Below are 23798 nucleotides of genomic sequence, written 5' to 3'. Positions count from 1 at the left end.
AGCTGAATTCTCTCAACCCAAATAGCTGTGCTGTTTACACAGCAGCATAATAGACCGATCTTGCATATTAGGATAAGTGTGAGCCTTACACTTTATCCACTGAGAGAGTAAGCGGTACGTGGGCAGGAGTATGGGCAGATGTTGGTGAGGAGAATGAACAGCAAATCATATTTCTGCACACTTTGCAAATTTAGATTGTGACAACTTAAGTGATTTATTGGTGAGGGATTAGTGTCTCACTTGGACACCCAATCAGACACATTTTAGTACTGTTCTTTATTTACCCTGCTGAAAAATTCAGCTTCTTCAACTTGCATTCAGTACTACTGCTACACTCTTGGTGAGTTTCTTGGTAGCCAGTAACTTTTCATTGTGCTTTTTCTGAAATTGTTTGTTTCTGGGAGACTGCAGAGAGGTTTTTCTTGAGATTTCTATCCACAGGCATAGGGCTCAAAGGCACCTTGTTCTAATATAGAGACGAGTGTGCCAAGCTGTCGGTCCCGGTGGCCAGAGGAAGGTGGGGAATGGAATGAACTGGAAATATTTAGTAGACCGATGCTATTTATAGCCCACTCTTCACACAGGGAAGCTGATCCTTCTGCTGACGATGCTCGAGTTTTGCAGAGAGTGTCAGGTTGGTAGATGTACTGCTGTAAGCTGTATGTGCTTTACTGAGGCCTGAAGAAATATATATCCCAATCCCCCTATAACTTTTGTACAGTGCTGTGTGGCTTTACGAGATAATATGAGCACCTCCCACTTTGAAGTTGTTTAAAAGAGTATCTTTAGGTTTTATTGTTTTATTCCTTCCAAACATGGCGCTTGTAATGAAGTTGATAGTCTTTAGGCAACGTTTCCCACGATACAGAACAAGGTTGTTACAGCTAAAAGGAAACATTGCAATATAATGTTGCAGAAACCTAATGACCAGGAACCCGCCTTACCAGTCTTATGTGCACATTAGCATTTTTGTTAATACTTAAGCTGAAGAGGGCAATCATGTTGAGTTTACACGAAAGTTGTAGGAGTCTTTTTATTAATCTGCATAAAGTTTATTTATTTGTAGTTGTCAAACAATTTGTGGCACAAAGTTATGTTATCTTTGAGGGCAAGTGGGTGTGTAGAATCACTGTATTGTTTAGCTTGTAGATCCATATTTCAGGAATGCTCTGAATTTGCACACCTTTTTAGTAATTTGTTGTAAAGTGTTCATTTGTCCCAAGATTTGTCTGATTTTTAACTGTTCACTTTTTCTGTTATAGATTGTGATTGACGAAGACACCATTCTAATACTTGGAGGCTGTGGCGGGCCAAACGCAGTAAGTTATTAAAGCACTCATGTGAGATCTGTGATGCTGTAATAATACGACCTGGGTGAGGAATTTGTTACCCTCTCTTCCTTGTTCTCTTCTACCTTTATCAATAATTTTATTTCTTTTTAAAGTCAAGGTTCATTCTTTGTTCCCCTTTATAAAAATTGTAATTTACCTTTTTTTCACGGATCTAGTTTCTTTCCTTGTGTAAATTGTGATGCTGCAACCTAAGCATGTGTATTTGAGAGATGTTCACTGCAAGTTCAGAGATAATGGGATGGAAGCTGGGTGCCATACGAGCTACATTGGTTTTGCTTCTGCTTGTAACATGATTTTCATATTGTTTGGTTTGCATTGTAGTAGACTTACTCCATGATTGTTTCAAAGGGGTATACAAGGCATAGTATTTTCTTTTACATTTCTTTTTTATTTGATCAATAAACTTATGCATAAGCAATGGAGCAATTGCGTTGATTTCCACAAAAGGAACAGGTAATACAAGTAGTGGAAATCTATTTAGTCTGAATAGAAATGGCCCACTACTTTGTTGGTGTTATTTGTAAAGTGAAAAACAGACAAATGTAATTGAGATGCTGAGCTGAAGAAGCTCCTGCGGTACAACTGCTCAAACTTCTTTCCCTTTTAATCATGAGGCTTACTCTTTCTTTTCCTCTTTGTAAACTAAACTATACAAATAATATAACAGTTATACTATCTGTAAAACATGTGTTTTCCAGCAAACTCAGCATGAGCAAGCAATGTAATTCCAGATATGTGAATTAGGTTGTCCGTAAGAATAAGACAACTGACAGTTTAAAAGTAATCCAAGTGCATGAGATTGAAAATTTTAACCAAAAGGACGCGTACCATGTTAGCTTTTACCACAGTCTGAATAATGCTATTCTAAAGTTTAAAGTGTCTAATTGAGAGGGAGGCAGACTGGTTGAAAGGAAAGAGACCCAGTCCAGGGTCTCGCCTCGAATGCCACTACCTGAACGTTTAAAAGTAAGGGTAGGATGGTCAAGACCCATTTAAGTACTTTAATTAATGAATTACCCTGCTGAAGCTGTATGCCCAATAATATCCCTTAAATCAAAGAGAGGGGCCCCTAAAACACCGTAGGGCTCCAAAGAGACCTCAGTCAAAAAAGTATTCCCCTAAGTTAGCCAAAGGGGCTTACTTTTTTGACTGATGCCCAATACTATCCACCTGGATTTTGAAATATCTCCAGGAAGCAATGACCAATAACTTTGTTCCATGGCAATGGTATAGGTCGTACTGGGTCTCTGCTGCAAGAGATTGTGTTTTCATGTATTGTTTGAGTTTAAAAAATCCACAATTTGAGTCACTTTAGATGAGGACTGTTGGCATTCACTCTGGATTATTGGAGTCTAGGACTGCTATCATTAGGAATTCTTTAATGTAGCTAGTCACTGGGACAGGCTCCTATTGTCAAAGCAGTTGGGAATGATTTATGCTGCTTTAGTGGTTGCAGAAAACGTCAACAGCTCAGTGTTTTGGAGGAAAGACACCGTGGGAAATTAATAATGTGGGTTTGCTATAGTAGCAATAGTCACCGGAGTCAACCGGAGAAACCATCCTTTGATCATGTTTGTGACCGTTTCTTTAGCATTTAATTTTGAAATAGTTTGTGTGAAAATAAAAAGTATTTGGTATAGGACTATCTTTGTGGCGTTTCTATAGGTTGCCAGACCACAGTTTTTTGGGCCGGGAGAGGAAGGTTGTTGCCTATTACGCAGTGAGGGTATATTTTCTTTATACATATCCCAAACCAGGTAGATGTATTATGCTGCGATGTACAAGTGTGCCATGTTTAGATTAGTATTATTTACATGTTTATAGGTATTAATCTAGTTTGATGCATGATAGTATCATTGACTTGGCAGCACTTTGCCAAGTATGACTGGTACGATAATTTTTCTCTGTGGTGAAACTCGAATGATTGCGTTTGTTTTTTTTAGTGGGCATTGGGTGCTGTTTTTCATATGGAACTTAAACAATAGTCTCATCACCATGAAATTCTCTGATATACATAAAAGGTGGGATATTGTCATACACGCACAAGATGCCCAAAAACATTTTCCAAGATGGCAACTTGTACTTTTTATTTTGTTAAAACCACTCGGCCAAACTCAGGGAAAACGGTTCATTTGGCTGGGGAAAAGAAACAGCCCAGACACAATGTACTCTAAAGTGAAATAAAAGCAGTAAGTGGTGCCCCAATGCAAAGTATACAAATAATTGAATTAGACCCTACTCATTTAAGACACTTTTAAAGACTGCGGTAGCTCATTATGTCCCAAAAGATAATAGTAATTTCATTGTTTCCACTACAAGGAAGATCCTGCTTTATTTAAATCTGTTATACCTAATTGCACCTTTTTTTGTGTTTTGATTTTCATGCGTTGTCTTATTGTTTTTTTTTCTTTTTCATCTGTGAAATTCCCGCCACCTTGACTTTCCTTTGTGGTGTGTCCCCACACCCTTTTTTTTGTGTGTAAACCTTTTTGTTGGATTTTTCATATTAAAGTCCACATTTGTAAAGCGCACAATCACCCGTAAGGGTCTCTAGGCGCTGGGGGGCCGTCAGGAAGATTAAGCAAGCTATTGCCCAGAGTCACATGGTGCTGGGCTAACCTGCCGCCGGAGCGGGGGATCGAACCGTGGTCCCCAGATTCCAGCGTCAGTCGCCCTGGCCGCGGCGCCACACCTCTCCCTTTATTCATACAGGGTATACACATTCCAGCAACAAATACGGTTATTTAGCTTTTAGTGTGTTGCATTACAGTTGTATGATAATAAGGTGACTAATTGTCTAGGTGTGCATTGTCCAGCACACATAATGTGTTCTTAATCGTTGCTTAGGTCTCATAGTGGACTGCTCGATTCTTGGTCCTTGTTGGTGTACCCCTGCTGTTCTTGTGTCAAGTCAGAAGAAGTCAGTTTCATTTAGACTAACTGGGGGGTATAACTCTGGGGATAGGACTAGGAATTAGAGCATCCGGGGCTTGTGGCAGCACGCAGTTATTACTAGTCTAAGTAACACCGGGTGTAACTCTCTCAGCAGGACAAACATGGAGTTCCATTGGAGGTAGGGGGAGGGGTAGGACCCGCTCGGGTGACCTCCTGTGAGGCATGGGGTGTTGTGGGGCTTGGCACTGCCTGAGTAGCTGTTGGGGTTTCTCTGGGGGGTGTCTTGTATCTGTTTGAAAACTGTGAAGGAGCACTGACCACTCCATGGATATGGGGCGGCGGCGCATTCTGCGTGCCTGCTCCAGTCTGATTGCATTTTCTTCTGCGGCTCCCCATTGCGTGACTGCCCCCCTCCATGCTACTATCGGCGGACTTGTAGGTGAACGCCATGTAATGTGATGCTTTGCTTTGCTAGGATCGGGGCCAGTATCGCGTAACAGGTTTCTATCTTTTTCTGTTGGTGATGCTTGAATATCCTCAAGACGCTGGCCTCCCATGTGGCGAGACCCGTCAGGCCTGTGACTCTCTGTATCGTGGTATGTACTCCCGCCCAGTAGATCTGCAGTGTGTGGCATGTCTATAACATATGGACAAATGTGCCGTCAGGCATTTGGCAGCGTGGGCATTCAAACTGTGTTGCAGGGAAGAAGCGCTTAAGCCGTGCCGGTGTGAGATATGCACTGTTTAGTATGTTGAATGGGATGTTTTGAAGCGATGGTTACGCAACACTAATTTATGTTGTGCTAGGGCTGTGAGCCATTCATTATCGTGCAGTGCCCGACCGAGTTCTTCCTTCCATTTTTATCGGAGCCGCCTTGGCGGCACACACGTGTGTTCTATGATAGATCTGTATATCCATGTGATGAGGTGTTGCCCTGCGCCCATGTTTAGTATCGCGTGTAGAATCCCATGTCTTCCTACAGTCTGATATGAGCTGTCTGTGAAAAAGAAACTGACCAGCGGGGACCCTGCTCTCATCTGTCAGGCTTTCAAAAGAAGACAGTTGGCCTTCTGTGAACAGGACTTCCACCTCTGTGAGTGCGTATTCTGTCCAGGTTAGTAAGTCTCGATGTATAGTGTTTGTGTCCCTTGGGGAGACCCGCCAGTGGTAACAGTGGGGAGTATATTGGCACAGTTCGAGAGAGGCAATTAATTCTTAGCAGGCAGGATCTAGCCACCTTCACCAGAATCGGATGGGTTGGATTTGGTTTGGTTCCCGGAAGGACCATTTGGTGTATAGCTGGAACTGTCAAGAGACCTGCTTGTGTTTCCATTTCCTCCAGGTGACGCCCACCGGTCCAGCATGAGCCACTGTAGCTGTGCAGCGAGGAAGTAGGCCTCCAAGGAAGGGGAGCCAAGACTGCCGCAGTCTCGTGGCAGCCACAATGTCGACAAAGCCACTCTGCGGTGGCCTTTTGCCCATATCAGCGATATGAGTAAGGAGTTTAGCTCTTGGAAGAAGGCTTGCAGGAGGATCTTTGGGACATTTGTGAAATAGTATAGGAGACTGGGTACTACCACCATCTTTGATAAAGCTACCATCCCTATGGGGGCCAGGGGTAATGTTACCCAGAAGTTGATCTGGGTTTTATTCCAGTATAGCGCCCTATAGTGATTGCCCTCAAGGAGATTTCTTGTAGTGTGATGTAGCCTGATTCCCAGGTATCTTGGGGCGTCCCCATTCCACATTGGCCTCTCCCGCGTTTATCTCCCATTGGGGTGCGTCCGGGTGAAGGGGGTAGATGGTGGACTTGCCCCAATTCACTTTCAGTCCCACCGCCCTCCCGAAGTAGTCTAGTTTGGCCCAGAGGTGTGTGGTCCGCAGTGATGTCCCTGATGTATATCAAGACTTCGTCTGTGTACAGGGATACGCTATAAATATGTCCCTCGAGTGGAATGCCCCATAGTTCACCCCGATGTGTCCCCCTTCTTGTAGCGTCTGGCCTCTACTCTGACTTTATATGATAATGCCTGCATAATGGAGGGACAGTGTGAAGAAATGATGACTTAAACAATTGAATGATTTTTCTTCCCGACACCCTCTCCATTAAAGGCTGTCACAGTAGTCAAAACATGCCATATAGGAGGTCTGTTTCATTGGTAAGAGAGGGGGGAAATTGGACACATGCAACAGCAGTGTACACTTCTGTCTACGAAGAGAGAGTTCACCAGATCACCTTCTCTTGATCACATTGTTGCTTCTGCCACTTTTAAAGGTTAGTGAACAAGCTACTAGTCTTCACCAGCTTTCCCAATCCTGGTAGGCTTTGAGTCACTTAACCATGTCAAAGCATACCCATTATTCTGTTGAGCAGCTCTGTCGATCTCGACAGACATTTTGACAATGTGTTGCATCTGAGTTTGTTTGTCTTTGCCTGCTTGAGCGCCATCCAACCAGAAAATCTGCCACATAGTTCCCCTCTAACTGGAGAAGTGATCACAGTTTCAATGGGGGATGGCCAGTGCCAGGCTATTCTCAGAGGGTTCAGCCAGAATAGCCTCATCTTCACCTCCATATTGAATGGTCTATTACCTAGCCGGGTCAGCATGATGTGAGGTCTCCAGGTGAAGATAGTTGTCTCCAAAGATGTCATCTAGGTATTCCTGCAGGAGATGCAGAGAAAAAGATCTGTTACAGGTCTCTCATTGCAGATGTCATTGTATCCACTGTTCTGAATCATCTGGTCCGTGGAGAGTAATTTGGCCCTGGTCTTCACCTGTAAATTCAGGGTCTGTGTCTAGCTCATTGTCTTGTTGGCAATAACAAATGTGCCAGTTCTAAGGAAGTCGCTATGACTACCCATTCTATGTTCGACAACATTGCTAGGAAGTTATGGTAGTGTCCCTAAGTATAAGTCGCTGCTGAGAAACAATGGTAGTTTGATATTCATGGAAGTAGAAAGAGCTGGGGTCACACATCCTGCAGTGCCCCTGTGAAAGATAATGAGCTCTGTATCCATCACATAAAGGGGGTGCAAGGCAGGAATGCAGTGGTTCCCAAACTTGTTTGACCGTTGGCTCCCTTGACCTAATTGGCAGTTGGCCGTGGCTCCCCACCAATTTTTTTTTACCCGCGCACCGGGGTGCTGCGGCGCTCCCTTAAGGGAACCACTGGTCTACATGAAGAATCAAGCCTAGACCTGATGAAGGATTCAGAGAGTAGCCATCACTACAGGGCATAAGGCGCCCACCCAACGCTCTCCACCAGGCCTCTGACCCTGCACCCACCCAACGCTCTCCAACAGGCCCCTGACCCTGCACCCACCCAACGCTCTCCACCAGGCCCCTGACCCTGCACTCACCCAACGCTCTCCACCAGGCCCCTGACCCTGCACTCACCCAACGCTCTCCACCAGGCCCCTGACCCTGCACCCACCCAACGCACTCCACCAGGCCCCTGACCCTGCACCCGCCCAACACTCTCCACCATGCCCCTGACCCACCACTCACCCACCCAACGCGCTCCACCAGGCCCCTGACCCCGCACCCACCCACCCAATGCTGTCCACCAGACCCCTGCACCCACCCAACGCTCTCCACCAGGCCCCTGACCCTCCCTCCACCCACCCACCGCTCTCCACCAGGACCCTGACCCGGCCCCCTCCTTCACAACGCTCTCCACCAGGCCTCTGACCCTGTACCCACCCAACAAGGAGCACTTACTTATGCAGTCGTTCATATGAAACATCCTCCACATGGGCCAGTGCCAATGAACAAAGTGCCAAAACTCAGGCCACTTGAAAGCATTTCACCTATCCCTGCACAGGAGCAGTACTCGTATACAAGGTGCCAAAGTCCAGGTCACGACTTGGCACTCCAACCATTCATTCACAAGTGCTAGTGCCCCTGTAGTGTACAATATGCCAAACCCCAGGCCATTAGTAGGCTCCCCACCCATTCCTCCACACGTGCAGTGTCCGGTACCATGTGCCACAACACGTGCCACTTGTAGTGCTCCACCCATTCATCAGTGTGTCAGTGTCTCGGTACAATATGCCAAATCTCATGTCACTAGTAGGCTCTCCACCCGCTCCTCCACCTGTGCCAGTGCCCCTGTACAACGAGTCAAAACTCAGGACACTTGTAAAAACATACATTTTAACTGTCTTTTATTCTACCAACAGTCATGTACACACCTAGGACCTAATGGGATCTGTGGAGACCAGGAATTACTGATCCTCGAGAGAAGTTTAAATCACACAGAAGTACTTTGGCCTATTTTCATAAACTTGGGCTCGCAAAAATCAAAGGCTCCAGAGATCTAAAAATGAATACGAGGAGACGAATTAGTAATAACCCCCACCACTGCGAAATAGACTTAAAAAGGTCTCTTAGACATAGGTCCCTCTGGATGGGGGACAATAGACATACCTTTCTTACTGATGCGGTTCCGTTTCACAGGATTGAGATCGGAACTCTGCTTAAATATCAGTTCAGTCAACCGGAAAGCGTGCACGCCCATGCTTGGTTGAGCTGCAGCCGAGTGCTGTTCCCTCAGGAACCGAGCGGTGGAAGCCCTGCGTGTCATATGCGAGGGCCGTCAGCTGGTCAAGCGAACACTTCAAGAGGATCACGTGACCTGGTAGCACAAAGGAGGAGGAGGAATTTCGGCTGCAATGTCCACGACCCACATCCTCCGCCGCACCGCGGCGCCCCTGGCTTCTAATCACGGCGCACCGGGGCGCCGCGGCGCACACTTTGGGAACCACAGCAGGAATGGGATGCCATATTTTGCCGTTTTGTGCCAAAGGCTATTCAGGGGCATATATAATTAGAATCAGAAGATGGTGTAACATCCATGTAACACAATACCATGCAGTACAGTTTCTCAAATGTTTTTTGTTTAAAAATTACACTTCTGCATTTCGTGGTACAATGGGATACAGCAATTTGCCCACTATTGTTTGGATTTTGGTAACTTGCAGAAACTGGGAGTAGCATCACTTTTTTCAAATTTCAGGGCAAACATGAGTAAATTTGAAAATGTCAATAATAGAAGCTTGGTTTTGAATTCGGAAGTGCAATGCAGAGAACTTTAAGAAATTACGTGCTACTTGTTCTCCTCTCCTATAATTGAAACACCTGCACTCCATAGTGCATCGGTATAGATTTTAAAGAAAAATATACTTTGTATGTCTTCCCACTGAAGGACTGATTGTTTGTTAAAAAAAAATTGTCAATTGAGTTTATAAATGGTTGACTATAAGCACATTTTATATGGCCCCTATAATCACAAGGAGGGCACTTGTGCTCTTCACTAAGCCCCCCCGTTCCCTCTACCAGAGATAAACATGCATGTAATGTGAAATACATATTAGAACAGCCTCTGCTGCCCCATCAGTAAGGTCTCAATAATTAATGTATTTTTTCTCCTGGCCTGTGGGAATGCGAGGTGAGTCAGGAGTGCTATAGAGACATACGGATGTGACCGATTCCAGGTCACCCCAATTTGAACCCTGCAGGTGGCTCAGGCTTAGTTTGTGCTGAGGTTGATCAAATGAGTACCACTGAGTTAGGTAATTATAAATATGCGCTGTAAAAGTTGTGTGTTTTGTGCAAGTCAAACAGCAACAGCCCCAATGATAAGTAGCATTCTGCACTATTACATGATTAGAAATTATCTTTGTCCCAGTACCCTTTCAGCTTGTGTTTTTTGGTACCTATATTTCAACTGTAAACATCCATGTAATGCTTTGTGCATAATAAATTGTCCTCCAAATTTTTGATTGGGAGGTTTGTGGTTTCTTCAATAAGCTACTCAATTGTATTAACTCTTGTTTCTTGATCCAGAACATGCCTTAACACTACCAATCGACACCCAAATGTGCATCCCTTCTCTACGGTCTTGCTTACAGGTGTATGAGTGAAATTTAGATGTTGGGATTGATGTATAGCTGTTCTTATAGTGGGTGTCGTCCAGTGAAGAAGGTGCTCTGTCCTGTTTTGGCCTTCCATTCCTGTTACTAGATGACTGAAGATCCCAACTCTTGAGTAAAGGTAGAGGGCACAATCTATGTAGGGTACCAGTGTTGTCAAACTTAAATTTTCCAGTTTGAATGATCTTATGGCTCTCAGAAATGTTTGTGGAAGGTTTGAACTTCTCTATAGAAAGTATGTCTTTGAATTTTGAGTAATTTACTTTGATGTATCTGTTTTTTCTTTCTTGAATCCACAGCTTTTTAAGGATGCTTGGTTACTGCATACAAGTTCAAGCCTCCCCTGGACCTGGCAGCAGCTAAAAGTGGAGAATGAGGAGCATGGTGCTCCAGAATTATGGTGCCATCCAGCCTGCAGGGTAATAAAACAGTGAATTGGTGTGGGGAAAATATTTGTGGGAAGAATCTGGGATAAGAGACTCAAATCATTGTGAATGTGGCCAGTTTATCTCTTATTTGGAACACAGTATTTGGTTTCCTAATGACATTGGATATGTCAGTTTATGGTATTGTGCAAGGGGATCACAGTTTGTTAGGGATATGTAATGACCTGTCTACTGTCTCACATTATTTTATTTACCTTCCGTCTATTTTAGAATAGGTAAAGCAAGAGGTGAGGATTCCCTGCCTTCCTAGGGTCTTTATTAAAAATAAGACCTTCATTTTAATGTTACATTTTAACTATTCATCCCAAAGGTTTTCCAGCATTAGATCTTACTTGTATTCATATTTAGGAATCATTTAAACCGATTATCTCTTGTAACCTTAAATAAGCACTAATTCAATTGTTGAAATGGGCATAGGCTGTAACAAGTGCTTGTTTAGTAGTACATCCACCACATTTGAAACATCCTGAAAGTAAGCCAATGAGGTGGAAGTGCTGAGCTTTCATCATCCTCCTGGAGACCTCTGTAACTGCAATTCCGACCACAGCATGTGTTTGAGGGAGTCCCTTAATAGAGCTCTGTTCTAACCTATTTATCCTTGTATTGGACTCAATTGAATCTTTATTTAATCTTTCTTGGATTTCTGCTAGTCCTTTCTTCAACTTTCATCAAATTGTGAGTTGTCATTAGGAGTTTTCCGAGATTTTCATGTCAGGGCTGACACAGGGGAGACCTCTGTCATCAGCTACTGCTATGGCTGAGGGGGAAAAACAATCTCCAAATCCTGCTCAGACTGAAGTCAAAAGGTATATCTTGATCTACTTGATCAGTGCATTTATTGGTTTTATCCCACTCGTAAAACGTTTAGTTGTGATCAAGTAAAACCTTTTCTTCCACCTAATGACCGAGAAAGGAGGTTGGCCCTTTAATTACTGGAACGGAAGAGAATTGCCCTACATAGAGGAAGACCCCTACTTTGGAGATCATTAACTGAAAAGTGCACCACCAAGACTTCCATTAAGGTGTTGTAAAAAAAGAAAGCACATGGAGCTACCTCTGCTGAATTTACTTTGAGTGTTAGAAATGGGGTTTCTAGGTGGCTAAAGTGTACACCCAAGTCATGCAGAACCCACCACTATAGTTTGGGAAACTAGATAAACAACTCGTGGGTCTCGGATCACACTGACTTTGTCGTAAGAAAGACTATTAGAAGTTTATTGTTCATTGTCAATAGTTCACTGCCGATCGCACAGGGTGCAAGGTCCCATGGCAGGGGCTAGAAGGCAACGTCTTTGATGGCACTGAGACTTCAGGGGAACGGGGGACATGCCAACAAACCCTTGGAGAACGGCTTTAGTCTGCACCAAAGTAGCAAGCAGCAGGCTAGCACAACAAGGCAGGTCACAAACTGGCAGTCCCTTCTGCAGCTCAAAAAGCAGCAGGCCAACACAACAGAGCAGTTAGAGTGGCAGTCCCTCCTGGCAGCACAGCCGTTCCTTCTCACAATGCACAGATGTAGAGCCAGCGATGTCTGGTTACAGGTCCAAAAAGTGTCTGATTAGATGGGGTCAGAGACCCAGTAATTATACCCAAATGTACCTTTGATGTGGGGGTTACTTCAGAAGAACTCTCAAGTGCACAGATCCCCTTTCAACCCAGTCCTGTCTGCCAGCCTAACTATGAGGGAGTAAATAAACCTTTTGTGTGGAGACAGGACATTGCCTATTCAACTGACGTCTCCTGCCCAGATTGACCCATCAGCATGTAGATGAATGCAGATGCAGTTGGGTGTCCTGTGTTGTGGCTGTCTAGAGGGAATGCTCAAATGTAGCTGTCGTCCAGCCCATATGTGTATTGGAGAAAGGCTGTCGGACCCAGAGAGCTGTTAGCGCGATGAAATGTCCACTTTCTAAAAGTGGCATTTCTAAAATAGTAAAGTTAAATCCAGGCTCACCAGTAAGTAGGATTTATTAGTAGCACTCCAAACATATAAAACATCAAAAAGCTACTCCTCTCTGACCAGGAATTAAAGCTTAAAAGATTATTAAGGAATTCCCTATGCTACTTTGAGAGGGGTAGGCCTCACAGTAGTGAAAAATGAAATGGGCTTAGTCACTACCAGGACAGGCAAAAGATAAAGGTACACATCCTACCTTTTACTTAGATAGCACCCTGCCCTTAAGGGTACCTAGGGCCTAACTTCGGGGCGACTTATATGTAATGAAAGGGAAGTTTAAGGCCTGCCAAGTAGGTTTTAAATGCCAAGTCGAAGTGGCAGTAAACTGCACATATAAGCACTGCAACGGCAGGCCTGAGACTGGTTTGGAAGGCTACTTATGTGGGTGGCACAATCAAGTCTGCAGGCTATTAGTAGTGTTTAACTTACAGGCCCTGGGCACAGGGGGTACCACTTTACAAGGGACTTACAAGTAAATTAAATATGCCAACCAGGTATACACCTAATACGCACATGTTTTGGGAAGGAGGACATGCACTTTAGCTCTGACTAGCAGTGATATAATGCCCAGATTCCTAAGGCCAACAGAAAGACTTCAGCAAGAAGAGGATGGGGAAGGCAAAAAGGTTCGGGGTAAGCTTGCAAAAAGGGCCATTTCCTTCAAAGAGTATCCACAGCCACCACCTCCAAGTTTCAGAATGTACATTAAAAGCTGAGGAACATTGTGGGCATAACATTGCACAAAAATGCAGGTATTCTGAAATCCAGTTACATTTACTGCCGAAGACGTAGATGACCTCAGCTTCACAATCAAGATCAGCAAAGTCGACAGTGACACATCTGAAGACTAGTACTGCACTGTCTTCGTCAATCAAGAAGCCACTGTTGACAACAGGACTCTTGTTGACAAGGACAGAGTCAACAATGCTGTCACTGTTGATGGCAGTGTACACCTCAGCGGGCACACAGTCGGGGATGGTATCCACTTCATCTGAAAGAAACAGGTTAGTATTAGATTCCTTACCTTAGAATATCCCCAGGCGTCAGACTGGATCCGGAAATTTTTGCGTAGCAGTACCCTTGCGCGTTGGTAAGCGTCTGCGGCTCCGCGTCCGTCGTGGGTGCCGTGATGGCGTCGTCTGAGTACTTAGACGCCGCCTCCGCGATCTGACGTCAGTTCTTCTTTTTTCCACGCCAGCAGCGCAGTTCCGGAAAAAGTGGTACCTTAGTCATTTTTTGACTAAACATTTTGAGATCCTTTCTGATCTTTTTTCGAGTCTTTGACTCCGAAAGGTGCCGGTAGGGATGCCAGGTTTTAAACCCTGTGAGGACTGCGTCCGACTGATGTCGGTCACCGACCCTCACCGCCGGTGCCTCCACTGTCTCGGCGTCGACCACGACGACAAGGCCTGTTCCGACGCGAGAGGTCCCGGTCCGGACGGAGGTCGAGGGACCGGTCGCAGGGTCGGACCCATCATAGCTCCGGGAGTAGTCATCACTCCTCCGGCTTGAAGTCGTCAGGTAAGCACAAGAAGTGGAAGAGACTTCATCGCTCTTCCGACTCCCCCTGACGCTCGCACGACACGGCCGGGGGTTCGGGTGACACCACCCACGCGGCTCCGTCGGAGTCGCGGGCGTTGCCTCCTGCCCCATACCCTCCGGTCCCTGAGCAGCAGGCGACGCCGAAGGAGATAGAGCGCTTCCTCATGGCCATGAAGTCCCTCTCTCCTCCGACGGGCTCTGCGGCGCCTCCGGGCCCAGCGAACCCGTCTGGGGGCCCTTGCGGGTCGGGAGCTTCGGTGCCGGCGGGTGCTTCGGGCCGACGCCGCCGGCACCTTCGGGCCCGGCGCCGCAGGACCCCACTGGATCCACTTCTGGATCCTGATCGTCGCCGGTCGACCTGACGACCTCACCGGCGCTGGTCCCTCAGGTGTCACCTCCGGCGCCGTCCCCGATGCCCCCCTTGACCCTGTTCCGGCGCCGGAGCGGCGCCGCTCTCGATGTCGATTGGGGAGTTTTACTTCAGTGAACAGGCCCCATCAGTTGACAACCCTGAGTTTCAGGGGATGGGTGATGAGGAGGAGTATTGGGAGGGGTCTGAGGACCCTCTGACACGGGAGTGTCAGTCCCAGGAGGACTGGACAGATTGACTTGGGGATGCCAGTGGTCTGGACACGTCGCCAGACACTGTTTTGTCTCACCTCCTACCGTGGCTTCGGAGGAGGGGGCAACCTTCAGTGTGGTGTTGACTCGGGCAGCCAAGGCCTTGGGCCTTGAGCTCCCCCTCGCGGCCGTGAGGACTAACCTCCTCACTGAGGTCCTTAAACCGCAGTCAAGCTCGGCTGAGCCTCTGCTGCCGTTTAATGAGGCCTTGACTGACGTTCTTTTGGGCACTTGGTCCAGGCCCGCTACAGGTCCTCCTGTAGATAGGCACGTGGCCAGACGCCACCGCCCGGCCCCGGGCGACCCTTGTTTCCTTGTCCACCCACCCCACCCCCGAGAGCCTGGTCATCCAGGCTTCAAATTCCCAGACCGCATTCCCGTCGGCTCCGCCTGACCGGGAATCCAAGAGGTATGAGCAATACGGCAAGAAGGTATTCTCCTCCCTGAGTCTGGGACTGCGGTCTTCCAACATCGCATGCCTCTTGGGCCGCTACAACCACTCCCTGTGGGACACGGTCGTGGACGTGCTGCCAGAATGCCCGATGGAGGTGCGGGCTAAACTTGGTCAAGCCCTTGTGGAAGGCTGGGATGCGGCACGGTATTCCATCCGGTGTGGGCTGGATACCACTGACTCACTGGGCAGACCTCACCCGTATCCGATGGCAATGACGGTGGTGATGCGACGCCAAGCCTGGTTGAGGTCCGCCAACTTTTCGGCAGATGTCCAGAATACGCTCATGGACATGCAGTTTGATTTGGTTGTTACTCCCACTACTTTCTGGTACCCAAGAAGGGCAAATGGGGCCTACACCCTATCTTGGACCTACGGAACGTCAACAACTTCCTCCGTAAAGAGAAGTTCAAGATGCTGACATTGGCTCAGGTCTTAGCTGTACTAGATCCTGGAGACTGGATGGTAGCGTTGGACTTGCAGGACGCTTATTTTCACAACCCCGTATTGCCGGCCCACCGGCGTTACCTGCGGTTCACGGTAGGCCACGAGCACTTTCAGTTTACCGTGCTCCCCTTTGGCCTTACAAGCGCCCCACGGGTGTTCACGAAAGTGATGGCGGTGGTCGCGGCTCATCTGTGCAGGTTAGGGGTTTCAGTCTTCCCCTACCTCGACGACTGGTTGTTGAAGGCGGGCTCGCCCCAGACAGTCGTCAGCCACCTCCAGACAACGACAAGCCTCCTGCACCAGCTGGGGTTTTCCATCAATGTGCCGAAGTCACACCTGTGCCCCTCCCAGAAGCTCCTCTTCATCGGAGCGGTTCTCTACTCGGCACAGTTTTGGGTTTATCCTCCCGAATAGCTGGTTCGGGATATTCAGGCTCAGATTCCACTCTTTCAGCCGTTATCCCGAGTCTCGGTCAGGTTGACGCTGCGGCTTCTGGGACGGATGGCCTCCTGCATCCTTCTGGTGCATCACGCCCGGTGGCGGATGCGGGCTCTGCAGTGGGACCAGAAGTTTCAGTGGGCCCAGCATCAGGGCAACCTGTCCGACCATGTCCTGATCTCGGAGGGCACTGCGAGACAGCTGCAGTGGTGGCTCACGGACCGCGATTGGGTCAGTGGCAGATCTCTCTCCCTTCCCCAACCGGAGCACATAGTTGTGACGGACGCGTCCCTTCAGGGCTGGGGAGGCCACATGGGAGAGGCGGAGATCAGAGGCCTCTGGTCTCCGGCGAAGTCCCGGCTCCATATCAACCTTTTGGAGCTGCGGGCAATTCGTCTAGCACTGAAGTCATTCCTCCCCTCTGTCCGGGGGAGTGTAGTGCAAGTGTTCACGGACAACACCACCACCACCATGTGGTACTGCAACAAACCGGGCGGGGTGGGGTCGTGGACCTAATGCCAGGAGGCTCTGCGCCTCTGGCAGTGGCTGGACCATCAGGGCGTGACCCTGATGGTTCAACACCTGGCAGGTTCTCTGAACGCCAGTGCGGACGAACTCGGCCGTCGGTGCATGATGGATCATGAATGGCGTCTGGACGTGGCGCAAGGCCTCTTTCAGCAGTGGGGAGAGCCTTGGTTAGATCTATTCACCACCGAAGAGAACGCGCAATGTCATCAGTTCTGCGTGTTGTAATTTCCAAGGCGGCACTCGCTCAGAGACGCCTTTAGTCGCGAGTGGAGTTGCGGTCTCTTGTACGCCTTTCCGCCTATACCACTTCTGCCCAGAGTGCTGAAGATCAAGCGCGACCGTGCCCAAGTTATCCTTGTGGCTCCGGACTGGGCATGAAGGTACTGGTATCCAGAGCTACTCAGTATGTCAGTCGATCCCCCGGTTCGTCTGCCTCTTCAGGAGGACCTTCTGTCGCAGCAGCAGGGGTCAGTCCTCCACCCGAACCTGTCCAGTCTCCACCTCCATGCTTGGAGATTGAGCGGCGACCATTGTGGCCATTTGACTTGCCTCCCGAAGTCTGTAATGTAATTCTGGCAGCCAGGCGTCCCTCCACAAAATCGGTATACGCCTGCAGGTGGAATAAATTTGTGGCATGGTGCACAGCAAAGACTGTGGATCCTCTTTCTGCCCCTCTTTCTGAGGTTCTTCTCTTCCTTCTTTCTCTTGCCCAGCAGGGCTCTGCTCTGGGCACTATCAAGGGCTACCTTTCTGCCCTTTCAGCCTTTCTAAGGCTGCCTTATCAACCTCCTTTGTTCAAGTCCCCTATTGTGACTCGTTTTCTGAAGGGCATCACACACATGTTCCCTCCTGTTCCGTTTGTGATGCCTCAGTGGGACTTGAACCTTGTTCTTACCTTTCTGATGTGCGCTCCCTTTGAGCCACTAAACAACTGTCCTCTCCGCCTTCTTACTCTGAAGACTGCTTTCCTGGTTGCCATCACCTCTGCCAGGAGAGTGAGTGAGCTCCAGGTTTTTTAATCCAAACCCCCTTTCCTTTCTGTCAATCCGGACAAGGTTGTGTTGCAAACAAGACTCTTTTTCCTGCCCAAGGTTGTCACGGCCATCCATATCGGGCAGTCTATCACCTTGCCCACCTTCTTTCCGCCACCGCATCCCTCAAAAGAGGAAGAGTGGCTCCACCGTCTGGACCCAAAATGTGCGATTTCGTTCTATCTAGATCGCACACGCCAGTTCCGGGTGGATGACCAACTCTTTGTTGGTTACGTGGGCGTTAAGAAGTGACGGGTGGTGCACAAGAGGACCATCTCTCTGTGGGTCGTCTTGTGTAACAAGGCTTGTTACTCCTTGGCGAAAAAGGAGCCTCCTGTTGGGCTGAGGGCCCATTCCACTCTGGCCACGGCGGCTACTACAGCCCTGGGTCGGGGAGTGCCCTTGCATGACATCTGTCAGGCAGCTACGTGGGCCTCGCTGCACACGTTCGCAAGACTACTGCCTGGACAGCCAAGTCCGGAGGGATGGCTTCTTTGGCCGTTCCGTCCTCCAGGACTTTCTGGTGTGATTATTGGTTCGCAGACCCACCACCGGGGTTGGTATTGCTGGTGTATCTATTCTAAGGTAAGGAATCTAATACTAACCTGTTTCTTTCAGATGAACAAGTTACTTACATTCAGTAACGATATATCTGTAAAACGGTAGTTAGTATTAGATTCCTTACCGCCCACCCATCCTCCCCGCTCTGCGAACCGATATCTAGGGTTAAGGTCATCCCCTTTCAGGGTCCTAGTTTCAATGGCACCAGTGTTGGTTTTTAACACGGCTCTGAGTTTCTGGAGTGGAAAAGCTGTGTCCAAAAACTGATGTCCGCGGTGGAGGCGGCGGCTAAGTACTCAGAAGAAGTCATCACGGCACCCACGACGCTGACGACGGACGCGGAGTTGCAGACGACGCCTACCAACGCGCAAGGGTACTGCTACGCAAAAATTTCGGATCCAGTCTGACGCCTGGGGATTTTCTAAGGTAAGGAATCTAATACTAACTACTGTTTCTTACAGATATATTGTTACCGAAGGTAAGTAACTTGTTCGTCAACGGCATTGTCAATGACCCTGTGGAGAACAAGTATTACTGTCCAGTCATTAACTGTTCGAGGCATATGAGCTGCAGATTCTACACTTTGCATTAGATCACCACCTGGTGTTGGGCTCGGATGATTGCATGTTGTTGTCTTGGAAGAAGTCTTTGTAGTCACGAGATAGGTGACTCCTCCCTTGGGCGATAGTGCGCATGGACATCGGCTCCATCCTTGGATTGTTTTTTTCCGCCACTAGGTTCGGATGAATCTTTTCCGCTCTGGTTCGAAATATACTTTTCAAGTACTTCGAAGCGTAAAAATGTCTTCAAACTTCACCAAACAACTTACGATACCAATAAATATCGACTAGACTTCGTCAGCTCGATTCCGGTCGTCGACGCTGGCCGTTGGGCCTACCCACGCCGTGAGGCCTATACCTCATGGAAAGGACGCCATTCAAAAGATGCCCCGAGTGTGGAGCAAAATTTCCACACAGTGACCATCACGAGGTCTATAATCTGTGCCTATCGCCAGATCACGACGAATGCAGCTGCACAGCCTGTGCATCCTTTCGATTGAAAAAGACCATTCGGGATCAGAGGGCCCGTCGACGCGACATGCAGAGATCAGCACCGGAACCAGTGGATATCTTCGACGAAGGTCCATGTGTCCCGGAGGAAGATTCAGATTATCTCCAGATCGTATCCGAGGCAGATGACTCCGATGACTCCATACCTTCGGGTCAATGCGTGAGTACCACTGCCCCTACCCCAGCCCAAACACCAAAATCTAAGGCAAAGGTCAACACTCTGCCTGCGGGGCCCAGTCGAGACCGAAAAAACACTTCGAAAGCCCCGCCATTGAGCCCGGTTCCGAAGAAAATAATGAAGCCTTCCGGTAGCTCCATACAGAGCAAACCGCATGTGTCGATACCACGTGCTCTCTAGGCACTGAAACAAAAAGAAGTCCCGGTTCCCAAAAAGACTCCGAAACGGTCGACTCCGAGAGACAAAGCAGCTCTGAAAACAATGAAGCATGTTTCCGATACCCCAAAAACAGCTTCCACTCAGAGACCAATACCCTCGATGCCGAAACAAACCAAGCCTGCTTCCGATCCTTCCAAGTCCACCAAACAGGCTTTGGCTCCAAAGACAATACCTTTGGTGCCAAAATATACGCCAAAGGACTCCACATGGGCTCCTAAGGCTAAAGACAAGCAACAAACAGGTTCGGAACCTTAAAGATCGGCATCGAAGGCTGTGCCTCGAGAAAAGGAGCTTTTCCAACCAGATCCTTTGCAAAAAAGGATCTACATTGATCCAGAAACAGGACATGTTTACACCACACCACACAGGAAGAGGAAGTCCGATACAGCACCTACACCTCCTGTGCCTGTGAAGGACTCTGCCACATCTCCTATGCACCTTTCTTTTCCTGTATCGCCTTCTCTTGCTGTTCCTTTAAACATTTCACCTCAAAATTCTCCTCCTAATTCTCCGCAACATACACCTCCTCAGGATGTTGATAGCATGGGGGAGGGAGAGACCCAGATGACCCTTTTCCCTACCCAACAGGTTCACCAGACTGGGAGTATCCAAACCCATAGGATGCACCAGATATTCCTGACCCACATATAATATCCATCTAAACCTTCTCCAGAAGACAATATTGGGTTTGGACACTTAATTAATAGGGCTGCCATCTATCACAATGTCACCATGCATTCAGATGAGGCAGAGAAATATTTTTTACTAGACACTTTTGAACACTCCCAAAATCTGTGCAAATACTGCCAATGATTAAAGGAATCATTAAACGTGCACCAGTAGTGTTTAAAGATCCTGTAAGAGCTAGAATCATAAACCCAAGGATAGAGAAAAAGTACAGAGTAGCTCCTGAGGATCCTGCCTACATTACAGGTCAGCTACCCCTAGACTCCCTAGTAGTTTCAAACGCTAGGAAAAGAGCAAATTCCCAAACATCAGGTGAAGCACCACCTCCTGATAAAGAGTCCAAGATCATAGATGCTTCAGGAAAAAGAATAGCTGCCGAAGCTAGCAATACATGGCGTATCGCTAACACACAGGCCCTTCTCGCAAGATACGACAGGGCTCACTATGATTAGCTAGAGAAGCTCTTACATCTACCTGACCAATATAAGGCACAAGCAGATGACCTCATACAAGAGGCTAAGCTTATATCAAATGCCTCCATTAAATGTGCACTAGATGTAGCAGACACTGCATCCAGAGCAATAAACACCAGTGTCCTCCTTGAACGTCACGCATGGCTACGCATTTCAGGATTTAAGCAAGAGGTGCAAACTACTATCTTAAATCAACCATTCAACCAACAACAATTATTTAGTCCAGAAGTAGACACAGCACTGGAAAAAAATGAAAAAAGACTGACACAGCCAAGTCTATGGGAGCTCTGCAGTCCACCCAAGCAAGAGGCTCCTTTTGTCGCTCCTTCTACAGAGGAGTTTCCAAACAAGCTGGGGCAGACAATTCTGCTTCCTTTAAAACAAATACACAAACATCCTCTAATAAAGGATACTTTAGAGGGGGCTACAGAAGCAACAACAACAAGGGAAGAGGTCGAGGAAATAACAATAATCGAACCTCTCCCAACACAAAACAGTGACTTCCTTCTGCGCCCCCAATAGCATTCCACTCCTATAGGGGGCAGACTAACACAGTTCCTACCTGTCTGGAATTCCATCACAACAGACAAGTGGGTAAGACACATTCTCCAGTATGGTTACTGCCTCGAGCCTACAGCTACCCCTCCACATATACCACCCAGACTGCGTCCAATGTCCACATCCACGGAACATCTAGCGCTGCTCCAACAAGTGGTTTTCTCATTGCTTTAAAAAGATGCAATAGAGCTAGTTCCGTTAGAACATCAAGGAACAAGGGTTTACTCACTCTATTTCCTAATACCCAAAAAGGACGGAACACGAAGACCAATTCTAGACCTAAGGCCTCTCAATCTGTATATGCACTCAGATCATTTTCACATGATCACTTTACAACAAGTGCTCCCATTGTTGCAACAAGGCAATTTCCTAACCACACTAGACCTCAAGGATGCCTACTTCCACATTCCCATACATCCTTCTCACAGGAAGTATCTCAGATTTGTACTAGGACAGCACTATCAATTGCCCCAGTATTGGAACTTTCATAGATTCCCATGCTTTTGTAACATTCCCCGTCGTAGGAATGGGAGTCTCGGTAACAAAATAACATGGCAGTAGGTACAAAAGAGAGAGAAAAAGGCCTAGGCCTCATTCCCTTTTGTAGCATATTTGCTTCTTTTTGTAAAAGAGACCAAACTAGGCATCAGCCAATCAGAAGAGCCTCACCCCATAGAACCCTCCTGAAGGAGCCTCAGATTTTCTACCGCACGTTTTGCTTAGGGAGTCTCCTTTGAGCTCTGCTCAATCTCTACTCTTTCAGAGTTTCTTCTTCAGGATTTTACTTCAGAATTGTTAGCTGTCCCGTCCAGGATGTCTGATGATGAAAAGAAGGCCCTTTTCAAGCCATGTTCCACCTGTGGCAAGAAAAGATTATTTGTTGAGGATAAGCATAAAGATTGCATCTACTGGCTGCGGACTGCAAGATCTGCCGCACCTTTTTAACCAAGACCCTCCGGGATCGTGAGGATAGGCTTCTTACATGGCTCCAGAAGTTGAAGTCCAGAAAAGACTGTCTCCAGTGACAGTGAGGACTCAACAGCGTCATCGACTAGAAGGTCAGTCAAAAGGGGTAGGGGTTCCCCTTCCGTGGAGCATCCTTCTAAGGCCTCAAAAAAGACACCCAGAGAGTCTGAGAGCCAAGGTCCAGTCGAATCTCCTCACCATGGTGAAAAGGAGAGGGTAGGACCATCTACGCCTTCGGGTATGAAGACTGATCCAGCCTTAAAAAAAAAAAACCTCTTCTCAGGCTTCTGGAAAGTCTGACAGAAGTTCCACGTCGTAGACTATTAAGGAGTCGTCGACGAAGGCTCCGTTGACGAGGGAATTGAAGCCTAAGCTTAAAATGGTACAGTCGACGGGCTCGTCCTCGGGACAATGGACGTCGACTGGATCGTCGACGGCAGTGATAGTGTCGAAGCCGAAGATTTCGACGACGGCAGCCGACAGCGACGACGGCGAGGATGTAGACGACGAAGTTTTCGTCGACGCTGGTGACGACCTTGTTGTCGTGATCTAGGGCTTCGACAATATTTACGACGGCAGGGGTGTCGACTGTCTCGTCGACGGCATCGAAGACGCCCATCTCGTCGTCGAGTGTTCTTTCGTCGACGACTCCTATTCCGTCGACGAAGCCGACGACGGCAGTACTATCAGCACCAGTGTCGACGGGATCGTCGACTATTTTATCGTCGGAGGAAAGAATTACGATTTCTATGACCAGGATTACGATTTCTATGACCAGGATTACACCGGACATTACATCTCCTAGGAGAGTTACCCCTTTGCCATCTCCTAGGAGAGTTACCCCTTTGCCTCCAGCTCTACTTTTGGAGGAGGATGAGGATGAATCAGAGGATGATGATCAAGACTCATATGGCTATGCAAACAGTCCATCCCAGCTTCTGGTTAAATGCCAAGAAACTGATTCTGATGGAGAGTACAACCAGGAATGTGGTTATCATCATCATTCTGCCCAGCCACAACAGTACCAGACAAGACATGGTGTCTGTACCATCATCTTTCTTGCAGGACCTTCATAACATGCTGCAGGATTACAAGTCTAGATGTTCACAACCTGCTGCTGTTCCAATTGCACAAGCCATGCCTGTCCCTGCGGCTCCAGCAATGGCTGCTCCAGAGTTGCTAGCCCAGGTGTCATCTTCAACCACAGACACCGGTTACGCAGGAGCCTTCAATACCATTGGACACCCATGATGATTCCTCGGATGAGGATCAAAATTTTGATGACCGGATGGATCAAGGTACAGAATGGGATGAATAGGTCATCCCAGACCCAGCATCTCCTTGTCCGGATCCAGTGGGCTCCCCGCCAGCGGATATAGGGGAGTTTCATAAACTAATGGAGAGAGCGGCTGGCAGATTCAAACTATCAATGCCTTCTATTA

The 23798-nt window shown here is 47.7% G+C and overlaps 1 protein-coding gene across 2 annotated transcripts in view; it reads left to right on the top strand.

Moving 5' to 3' along the window:
- The window catches only part of FBXO42 (F-box protein 42), a 242064-nt gene that overhangs the window by 158803 nt on the left and 59463 nt on the right, over positions 1–23798 (top strand). For both annotated transcript variants that reach the window (XM_078642841.1, XM_078642842.1), the window contains 2 exons: positions 1263–1319; positions 10483–10602. In XM_078642841.1, the coding sequence (XP_078498967.1) occupies positions 1263–1319; positions 10483–10602 (177 nt within the window). The remainder of the gene's footprint in view (positions 1–1262; positions 1320–10482; positions 10603–23798) is intronic.

Source organism: Lissotriton helveticus, chromosome 5_1 (assembly GCF_964261635.1).
Source record: "Lissotriton helveticus chromosome 5_1, aLisHel1.1, whole genome shotgun sequence".
Taxonomy (NCBI): domain Eukaryota; kingdom Metazoa; phylum Chordata; class Amphibia; order Caudata; family Salamandridae; genus Lissotriton; species Lissotriton helveticus.
This window is presented reverse-complemented; position numbering and strand designations above follow the sequence as displayed.